The sequence below is a fragment of the Piliocolobus tephrosceles genome, chromosome 2, assembly GCF_002776525.5.
Source record: "Piliocolobus tephrosceles isolate RC106 chromosome 2, ASM277652v3, whole genome shotgun sequence".
Classification (NCBI taxonomy): Eukaryota; Metazoa; Chordata; class Mammalia; order Primates; family Cercopithecidae; genus Piliocolobus; species Piliocolobus tephrosceles.
Window position 1 is genome coordinate 160,475,219 of NC_045435.1, and position 11,122 is coordinate 160,486,340.

The following is an 11,122-nucleotide window of genomic DNA, read 5'->3' on the forward strand; positions in this document are numbered from 1 at the left end:
GGGTCTCCGGTGCCTCCTGCTCCTACTACAGCCGCCCCGCCCCACCTCAAGAAGAGGTGGAGCCTCTCCCGGCCCCTCTGGGACGAGCTATTTTTAGGTCTGTAACGGATGGGGGAAGTAGAGAATGCCACGTTTAATCCGTTAGTAAAATCCAGGATCCAAGTGAATGGCTTCCTGGCCTTGCTGAGAGGCTGGACTTGCCCCAGTTTCCCCACACCCTGCCTCCGGTACAAACGATGGCCTGCTGTGCAGGGGCGGCGGCAGCCCCCCGGGCAGATAGTCCTGCCCACTCTCCTAAAGGGACCGTCCTAGTTTCTTCCTGACCTGATCCCAAGCTAGGAGAGTTCTTTGGGTGTGCCCCAGGTCTGATCAGACAGACGGCAGCCACCTTCCCTCCGCAGCCGCCACCCACCAGCCCCTACCCTCCCAACCTGCTGGTTTGCCCTGGGGATGCCAACTTGGAAACCCAGGACTGAAAAACGTATTTCTTCTCCTGATGTTAGTCTCTGATTGCTTCCCATAGCCAGTAGTTGCTGTGCTAAGATTCTGTTTTGTGGGCACCGTAACTGTGGGTTGTGCCATGGAGCTGATATTTGGTTAAAAGGTTTGTTGCTTAACTCAAATTGATAAGAGCAGGAAAGGGCTGCCCTGAGCCTTCTTGTGGACTCCTTGCAGAAATGGTCAGTCCTGGCCAGCCTGGCTAAGCACTTAGAATGTGTCCTGTCCCTAGGCCTGGCAACTCTAGTAGTTCTGGCTTAGTCACTGAAAGTAAACTCTTTCGTGGCAAAGAAAACGCTAGTATGTTCTAACTCAGTTTTCTTTTACATGTGAAAAGCAATTATGTTTGTTTGTTTTACAATTCTGCATCTGGGAAGATAGGACATGTCAGTATTCATTCCTCTTCTCTAAAGCACTCCCAAGGGACATCAAATACTTACCCTTATTTTTATTTTAAAGAAAATCCTTTTGTGGCAAAAACGTAATAGGCTTTTGATAAAACCATGGCCAATTAAAAAAAATACTTCCTTAAAGTTGCTGGGAATAGGAGGCCAGGTGTAAGGAGAGCTCTGTGCCTGGTGGAGGGGACTTCTGTCTTGCTGCTTGAAGGTTCTAGGAGTTGGTGCAGCCCCCATGAGGGTCAGAGAAGAGTGGGGAAAAAAGCTCCTTTTCACACATTGTCTCTCTCCATCCTCCAACTCTTCGCCCTCCCTCCCTCTTTCTCTTTTTTCCATTGCAAAGGCTCTCTTCCCACCACAGTCTCAATCTGCCAAGCTCTACATTTTGAGGCAGCCAAAGCAAATGTGTATGGGAGCAAGCATTGTCAAGGACATGCAGGGAAGCTGGAACTCCTGTGCATTGCTGGTGGGAATGTAAAATGGTACCATTACTGTGGATACAGAATGGCAGTTCCTCAAAAAATTAAACACGAATTGCCAAAAGATCCAGCAATTCCATTTCTGGGTATATACCCCAAAGAACTGAAAGCAGGGATTTAAGCAGATATTCATATACTCATGTTCATAATAGCATTATTCACAATAGCCAAAAGGTGGAAACAATTCAAATGTCTATCAACAGATTAATGGGTAAACAAAATGTGGTATATCCATACAATGTAATATTAACTTTAAAAGGGAAAGAAATTCTGACATATGAATGAACCTTGAAAACTGTCTTAGTCAATTCAGGCTGCTATAACAAAATACCATTGAGTGGGTAGCATATAAACAGTAGAAGTTTTTTTCTCACAGTTCTGGAGGCTGGGAAGTCCAAAATAGAGACACTGGCAGATTCGGTGCCTGGTGAGGGCCTGTTTCCTAGCTGTCATCTTCTCACTGCACCCTCACTTAGTAGAAGGGGCTACCTTGCTCTCTGGGGTTTCTTTCATAAGCGCACTAATCCCAATTATGAGGACTCTACCTTCATGACCTAACCATACCTCCCTAAAGCCCCACCTCCTAATACCATCACCTTGGGGGTCAAGATTTCAACCCCATTTTGCAGGGACACAAACATTCAGATCAAGGCAAAAACATTATGTAAATGAAATAAACTAGACACAAAAGGACAAATATTGTATTATTCCACTTATACCTGGAAATATTGTGTGATTCCACTTGTACCATTCACAGAGACAGAAAGTAGAATAGTGGTTACCAGTGGCTGGAGGAGGGGGAATGAGTAGTTATTGATTCATGAGTACAGAATCTCAGTTTGGGAGTGATGAAAAAGTTCCAGAGATAAATGGTAGTGATAGTTGCACAATAATGTGAATGTACTTAATACCACTGAATTGTACACTTGAAAATGGTTACAATGGCAAATTTTACGTTATGTATAGTTTACCACAATTTTTTAAACATTAAAAAAAGTAGTAGATGGAGCAGGGAGCAGGACCAAGTTGGGATATCTGTGCACCACCTACTCGGATGGGGAATCTTGTTCCTGCTGTCTTCTCCTAGTCAGGGCCCTTTTTTCACCCCAGGGTTTTCTGCCACCCAGAAGAGCAAAAAGAAGAGTCCAGGCTTTGGGAGTCAAAGACGCATCTACATTCCACATTCCCAAGCTACATAACCCTGGGAACGTCACGTAGCCTCTCTAATCTTCGTTTTTCTCATCTGTAAAATGGGAAAAGTAAACTCTACCTAGAAGAGTCGTTAGAACCAAATTAGCTAAATTATATGTAGGCTCTGCCCTGAGCCTACAAGTCAGTGGTATGCCCTCTTGACTTGACACTGTGAAATCGCCTAGGACATTTGCTTCTCGGCTCTCTTCCCACTATATCCCTGACATTTACAGAAAGTAGTTCTGAGGATACCTTTGTGTGTGTTATTTCCACCAGCCTCAATTTCCCCATGTGTAAATAGGGTGCCCTCCTTTGCAGGGCTGGTGTAAGAAAGTAGACTTGACATGCACCCAAATCTACCTTAGCCAAAAACCAAATCCTCCATCTTGAGCTGACCAAGACCTCATGCATGGAACCCTCACACTCTTCCCTTACTAGGCCTTAGTTCAACCCTCAACAAAGGGAAGAGTTACGGAGTGCCTATTATGTGCCAAGTTCTTTTCTTAGTCCCAAGGATACCAATAGCCTCTAGAGGACTAGATCACTTGGCACTGGAAAGCTGTCATTTCTGCTGCCCACCTCTACTGCAGCACACACAAGAAAGATCTGGCATCTGAGGACAGGTGCACAGACTAGGGGAGACCGGCCCTAGCTGGCTAGTCCAGGAGACATTCCTGTCACCCTGAGCAGCTGGCCCACAACTGCTGGGTGGGAGGACAGGAGGATGGATTTTCAATACCCCAATGGCCCCTCACTCCCTCCTCAGCCCAGTACTAGGCACCTGCCCTCTGACCCGGCTCAGCCCCTTTCACAGAGGGTCTCCCTCCTACTCCTCAGGAAATAGGATACAGCCTAGGCAACCTGTAATAGGAGTGCCCTCTGCTGCCAAATGCTGGCATCACACCTCAGAAGCCTGCTCTGGATCCCATTCTCCCTTGAAGGGAAATGTATCTGAGGTGTATGGACAGGTCTCCCCGTGCTGAGATGGCCGGCCACTAAAGAGCCCTGAGGTGATTTAAGGTCAAAGGTGTATTGTTGGCCTTTCTGGGTTGATGTATACATAGGCAAGCATGCAGTCAGAGGGGGGTTTTACATAAAATCTGGTTTGCTGGTTTCTCCTGAAAAATCTAAGAATCTAGTAACAAAAGAAAGGCCTGCACTCTGACATGTCTAGAAGTGGCAGGATCTGAGAAGAAACTCTTTCTTAGGCAGATCGTACATTCTAGCCCAATCCTCAAAAAGATCACTTTGAAGGAAGTCTGAGCACCTACTGAAAAGACCTCCTTTCTCAAGAAAACATCCCTTCTGCAAAAATGAAAATGCAGAGCTGGATAAGCTTGGCCTAAGGCGTGGCTGTGATATGGCCACTCATTGGCTGGCAGTGATGGGGGGTGGGGATCTGGAAGAAGTTGCCCCAGCCTCCTCCTGCCTGGGCTCTTGCCTTTTGGAGGAGGGATTCCCCCTGTGGCAGTTTGATGAAGCCCATACCCTTTCCTCAGAATGGTATTTATTTTTACTTTTTATTTATTTATTTATTTTTTTTTTTTTTTTAATTTTTTTTTTTTTTGAGACGGTGTCTTGCTGTGTCGCCAGGCTGGAGTGCAGTGGTGCCATCTTGGCTCACTCCACCTCCCAGGTTCAAGTGATTCTCCTGCCTCAGCCTCCCAAGTAACTGGGACTATAGGCGCGCACAACCACGCCCAGCTAATTTTTGTATTTTTAGTAGAGACAGGGTTTCACCATGTTGGTTAGGATGGTCTCGATCTCTTGACCTTGTGATCCTCCCGCCTTGGCCTCCCAAAGTGCTGGGATTACAGGCGTGAGCCACCGTGACCAATCTAAGAATGGTTTTAAATGTACAAAGCAAAACATAGAATTACAGAGAACATCAAAATATTGAAAATATAGCTATGAAAACACAAGAAAATGTGCAAAATAATAGCATTTTTTTATTAATGCATTAAATGGCAAGACCTAGCATCTGATCTAAAAGTAGTAAGAGTGTAAACAATGTTTCAAGATATCTGTAATAACTTTAACATGATAGGAAAAAACTAATATTTGATGACAGTCAAAGGTTTCACTGATACTACTGCGGTTTGTGGCCTGCATTCATAATTGAAAGAAATGATACATTTTGATTAACAGCTAGCAAAAATAAAGATGTAAGTTCCCAGACTCCCAAAATCTCTTCACAGCCCCCTAAATTAAGAATCCCTGCCCCAGTATCACCAAGGAGAGTGCATTAACCTTGCTACTTAGTTTAGAAGATACATCTGAGATTCAGGGTCCTGACAATTCCCTTGGATGAGAGAGCTCTACCTTTATTTATTGAAGGAGAGCAGGGTGACAGAAGGGTAGGGAAGCATGGCATGAAACCCAAAAGACAAAAAAAAGACAGGTTGGATTACATAAAAATTTTAAAATATATACGATGAAAACATCCTAAATGAGGTTAAAAAACAAAGAACTAAAAAAATGCAATGTAATGATACAGTATTAGCGACATTAATTTATAAAGAGTGCTTACAATGGCCGGGCGCGGTGGCTCAAGCCTGTAATCCCAGCACTTTGGGAGGTCGAGACGGGCGAATCACGAGGTCAGGAGATCGAGACCATCCTGGCTAACACGGTGAAACCCCATCTCTACTAAAAAATACAAAAAAACTAGCCAGGCGAGGTGGTGAGCGCCTGTAGTCCCAGCTACTCAGGAGGCTGAGGCAGGAGAATGGCCTGAACCCGGGAGGCGGAGCTTGCAGTGAGCTGAGATTGGGCCACTGCACTCTAGCCTGGGCGAGACAGCAAGACTCCGTCTCAAAAAAAAAAAAAAAAAAAAGTGCTTACAAATCAACAAGAAATAGAACAACCCAAAAGAAGAGTGGACAAAAGATGATATGATTCATAGAATAAAAATAATTGCCAGTTAAACATGTAAACAACTTTACCAAAATGAACATCAAAATTACATGTTTTAAACTATTATACTGGCCAAAATTAAGTAGATGTTTTAAATTGGTGAAAAGTGGGAAAATGGGCAGTTTCAAACAGCCTTCTTGAAAAATAATTATCAAAATTTAAAGTCCTCAAAAATGCAGGAATCATGTATCCTACAATGAAATACTATGCAACCATTATAAAGAAAAAAGTATATCTTGTTGTGCTAACGAAAAAAGGTACCTAAGGCATAAATTTTTAAAGTGAAAAACAACATACAAATAACATGTATCTTTTTTTTTTTTTTTCCAGACAGAATTTTGCTCTTGTTGTCCAGCTGGAGTGCAGTGGTACAGTCTGGGCTAACTGCAACCTCCACCTCCTGAGTTCAAGCGATTCTCCTGTCTCAGCTTCCCAAATAGTTGGGATTACAGGCACCCACCACCATGCCTGGCTAATTTTTGTATTTTTAGTAGAGATGGGTTTCATCATGTTGGCCAGACTGGTGGTCTCAAACTCCTGGCCTCAAGTGATCTGCTCCCATTAGCCTCCCAAAGTGCTGGGATTACAGGCATGAGCTACCACAGCTGGCCATAACACATGTTATGGAATCTTATGATTACATTTGTATTTTTTTAACCATTGATATGAGAAACTCAGAAATGGTATTCAAAATATTTAATGAGTCTGGCAAAGATACCAACCAATCAGCACTGATGCTGGCCATTACCCTAGAGAAGGAAACGAGACAGCCCTGTTGAATTGTGGGAGTCCTGGGGAAAAAGCAAGGGCAGACAAGGTGGCAGTGCAGGGTACTTGGAAGAGACTTCTTACCAATAAGCAGGAATAGATATGCAGAGAAAGAGTGAGAGGTATCTACAAACTTGACAGTAGTACACAGCAGGCACTTTCACGTTTTGCCCCACACAATCCTATTTGAAATTCTAAGAATGAGTAGGATTTGAAAAAAAATTAATACAGGGGAAAACACCAACATGAGCCTATTCTCAAAATGTAGCCTGACATAAATTAATGGCATAGATTCACAAAAGACCAGAAGGAATCCAGGGTTATCCGGGGTCCCAGGAACCTCACATTTCTTACCACTTACTACTCTTGCCATCATCACCACCACCCTGTTTTGAAATGTTCTTTTTCACTAAGCAAACTGGATTCATTAAGTAATACATTATTACTTTACTTTATTTCCTACATTTTTTATTAATCAAAAAACATATTAATCAAAAACATAATTTACTGCCAGGTAAAGCTCCCTATAAACATCAAATTATCATTAATATGAAAATGAATTTGTGTATGTATATGTGTGTGTGTGTGTGTGTACATTTATTTACTTATTTATTTATTTGACATAGGGTCTCACTGTCTTGCCCAGGCTGGAGTGCAGTGGTGTGATCACAGTTCACCATAACCTAGAACCCATGGACTCAAGTGATCCTCCTTCCTTAGCCTCCCGAGTAGCTAGGACTACAGGTGAGCCATCATGCCTGGCTATTTGTTTTTTGTAGGGACAGAGTCTTGCTGTTTTGCCCAATCTGATCTCAAACTCCTGGACTCAAGCAATCCCCCCACCTTGGCCTCCCAAAGTGCTGGCATTATAGGCGTGAGCCAATGTGCATGGCCAATTCACATATTTTTGAAATATCGAAAATATTTCTAATCAAACCCCTCAAAACACTATCGGTCAGGAATGTTCGATAGTTGAAGAACCATTTGTCATGCATTCTCTAGATGTAGAAGTGAGAGACATATGTGTCCCTGCTTGTCTCTAAGACAGCTAGCCCTAGAAATCCTCACCTGTGGAGACAGTCAGGAGAACTGAAAACCAGTAGCAGTTCCTAGGACACAACCCAGAGGACAACCATTGGGTACGGCAGCAGCCTCAGAGCCTGACAATGCTATCAGACATCTACAAGTCCAAAGCAAGTAGCTGTGAATAAATAAAGCTGGGGCATGAGACATGACTTGTAAATATTTTTTAATAAGACTGTCAGAGAATGTCATGTTCAAAACACCATAAATAAATACAATTTTTATTTGTCAATTACAAATAAATTATTTATTTATTTTCGGGAGGTATGAGAATTATACTATTATGAGAATATTTCAGCAAACACTTATCAGCGAAGATATTCTAGAACTTTCCTTTTGATAGTTTGCTTTATGGAAAAAAGTTTTTATTTGCCCTCGAATATAAAATTATGATACTTTTTCAAACTATATCCATCTATCCCTCTTTTATTCTAATATTTCCCCCTTTAGGAATCACTGCTGGCCAATTTATGGTGTTTTGAACATGACATTTTGAAATGCAGGAGATAAATTTTTATGTGAATCTAAAAAGGGCAGCAGTTTTAAATAGCCTGAGTTTGTAATTTGTTTCTATGGGCCAATTATGACAGGGTTAAAGTGTATATTGGAAAGAGGTAGGGTAGAGAGCAGCAGACACCCTGGGGAGGAGAGGAGACTGTCCCAGGGTCATGAGGCCAGGGATTAGGATATAAGTGCTGAGGACCTCATCTGCTTGATCCAGCTGTATCTGTAGCATCTAAATCAATGCTTGGCACATAGACCAGGCTCAGTTAATATTTATTGACTGAATGCATTAATGAATGTCAAAATCAGGACTAGAAATCAAGTCTCTTTTTACCTCAGTCAATGCTCTAACAGTTCCTGGAATTAATCTTACTGTATTAAATAGAACATGTGGCAAAACTGTTAGCTGCCTACCCCAGTACCCATTTTTTCTTCCTCCTTAAACTTCCCAGCCTCTCTTGCAGCTACATCTCAGTCAGTGCAATGTAAGAGGAAGTGTTATGTGGTACTAGCAGGAAGTCTTCACAAAATAAAGCAAGTGCACCTTTCCTCTTTTCTTCATCCTACTGCCTGAAATGCAAACATGGTGGGTTGGAGGTCAAGCAGCCACATGGACCATGAGTGTATGCTTTATAGCCAGTATTATTTGGGATTGTTCTATTATAGACAGAGAAAGCTAATCCTGACATTTGAGAGGTAACCCTCTGCCCACCCCCCCAAGGGACAGTGGAGATCAAGTGAAAATGTGGCACTCCAGGAAATATCCATTCCCACACTGCAGCAGCAGCAACCCAGTATTAGCTCTCTTTGTTACCTGGACCCAGCTCCCCAGTCACTGACCCCTCTGGGCCTTGAATCAGGTGTCTGTAAGTCCCGGGACAGTGCTTGCGATAGAGATTTTCCACCAGTGTGTTGCTTCCTCTAATCACAGCCCGCCCCTCGTGGTTCATGTAGTTCCACAAATGCAGGGCGTAGGAGTCATTGAAGCTTGGCTCTCTATCCCACACTTCATAGTAGCGCCTCCACTCTGAATAGGAGATGGGGTAAAATCTTTGGGGGTGCAGGAAGGATATGTTCAGGCACCTGAGGTCGCTCAGCTCCTGGAAGTCTTCAAGTTTACACCATACCCTCAACATCCTTGTCATCAAATCAGGGCCTTGGTTGCCCCAGATGTCTGAATTATAGTGTTCAATAAAGTTTTCCATGCATTTCCACAAAAAGGGGTGCTGGGGGAGGAACCCAAATACTCCATTACTAGAGAACCGAGAAGCCTGGGCAGCCAAAAAGTTCTCCTCAGGTATGGGCCTGATGGAGATGACATCGGTGTCCATGTAGATGCCACCATATTTCCAGATGACGGCCAGGCGGGATGCGTCCGAGCTGATGTAGAGCCAGTTTCTCTCTATGCTGGTGTTGATCTGCAGGAGCAGGTGCAAATCAGTCCCAAGTAGCCAGGGGGAAGAGGGAGGGGCATCACAGCAGGAGGCCAGGCCCAGAGAAGCTGGGGAGGGGTTAAAGAAGCCAGCTTCCCAAAATCCTATTTGCCACAAGCCCGATTTTGCAAATTTACCAAATTTACCTCACTCCAAAATTTTTCATTTAAGTAAAAAGTTTGCAGCAATCAGCATCAATGGAAAGGTTTTAGCACCTTTTAAAGATTTCATGAAAGGTTTTTTTAAAAACATTAAAGCATTAGAAAGATAAAGAAGAAATCCAGGAAAGATTTCACAATGCACTGTATGATTCATTCTTCAATGTGGGTGACGTAAACTACAAATATGAAACTGTAGAGGAAGAACCAAATAAAGCCCTTAAAATGCTAACAACTGACAATGAAAAAATCAGTATGTCTGCTATTTGAAAAGTTGGTAAAAAGAACCTTAAAATGCATACCTTTGCTCATTTATTAATTCCTTTAATAATATTTATTGAGGACCTATTTACTATGTGCTGAATTCTATTAAAACTGCTAAGGATACAGCAGTGAACAAACAAACAGAAAACCCTATTGGGAGGAGACAGATAATAAATAAACATTATGTGTCAGATGTTGACAACAACTATGAAGAAAAAAAGCTGGGTGAAGGGACTGTGAAGGGGCCAGGGTGGAGCACTGTATTACATTAGTTCCCCCAGAAACTGGAATGAAGTGGGTGGGTGAACCATGCCCATAGCTGAAAAAAGAGAGTTCCAGGAGGAGGGAACTCCTAGAACTCTCTTCTCTTGCAATAGAGATTGTCCACCAGTGTGTTGCTTCCTCTAACCACAGACCTCCCCTCCTGGTTCATATAGTTCCACAAATGCACGGCATAAAAGTCACTGAAGCTCAGGTCTGTATCCCAGTGAATACAAGGGCCCTGAGGCAAAAGCACACTTGCCATGTGCGGGAACAAGGAGGAGGCAGTGGGCTGAAGCAGAGTAGAGAAGGGAGTGGGGTAGGCAATGAGATCAGAATGGGACAGGGGTGGGAAGGGAGGCTAGATTATGTAGGCTGGGGCCAAGACTGAAGTTATTTGGAAGGTTTAGAAGAAAGGAGGGAAGTGATCTCAATTAGTCTGCAAAGAGTCACTCTGGCTGCTGTGTGGAAATCAGCCTGGGGTAGGGTTGGTAGGTGGCAAGGGCAGAAGCAAAGGCAAGTTAGGGTGGTTGACATAATGCAGACAAGAGATGATGGTGCTAACAGTGGCGGTGTGGGAAGGGCACATAATGAAGATGAAGCTGGTCAGGATTTTCTGATGGGCTAGATGTGGGGTGGGAAAGAGAGGAGTCACAGATGACTGCAAAGGCTAAAATGTGGGCAAAACAGAAAATTACTTTAAAAAGAACAAAAATAAATCAGCATAAAGGTCAATGTTCTCATATGGAATGCTAACATTTTGAAGAGAAATAGAAAGCAAAATGCTTTGTTTGTTTGTTTGTTTTTTAATTTTAAAGACATTGGTTAAAAGGTTAAACAACCACCCCTGGCTTTTGACAAAATAAACAGTCTTTAAAATTCCAGGCCGGGCGCGGTGGCTCAAGCCTGTAATCCCAGCACTTTGGGAGGCCAAGACGGGTGGATCACGAGGTCAGGAGATCGAGACCATCCTGGCTAACCCGGTGAAACCCCATCTCTACTAAAAAATACAAAAAACTAGCCGGGCGAGGTGGCGGGCGCCTGTAGTTCCAGCTACTCAGGAGGCTGAGGCAGGAGAATGGCGTAAACCTGGGAGGCGGAGCTTGCAGTGAGCTGAGATCCGGCCACTGCACTCCAGCCTGGGCGACAGAGCGAGACTCTGTCTCAAA

General features: G+C 43.4%; 1 protein-coding gene across 1 annotated transcript in view; it reads right to left on the minus strand.

Annotated features, from left to right (window-relative positions):
- Nucleotides 1–8,098: 8,098 nt before the first annotated feature.
- The window catches only part of A4GNT (alpha-1,4-N-acetylglucosaminyltransferase), a 9,437-nt gene continuing 6,413 nt past the window's right edge, over nt 8,099–11,122 (minus strand). The window contains exon 3 of the mRNA XM_023187832.1: nt 8,099–9,255. Within this exon, the coding sequence (XP_023043600.1) occupies nt 8,635–9,255 (621 nt within the window). The 3' untranslated portion in view covers nt 8,099–8,634. The remainder of the gene's footprint in view (nt 9,256–11,122) is intronic.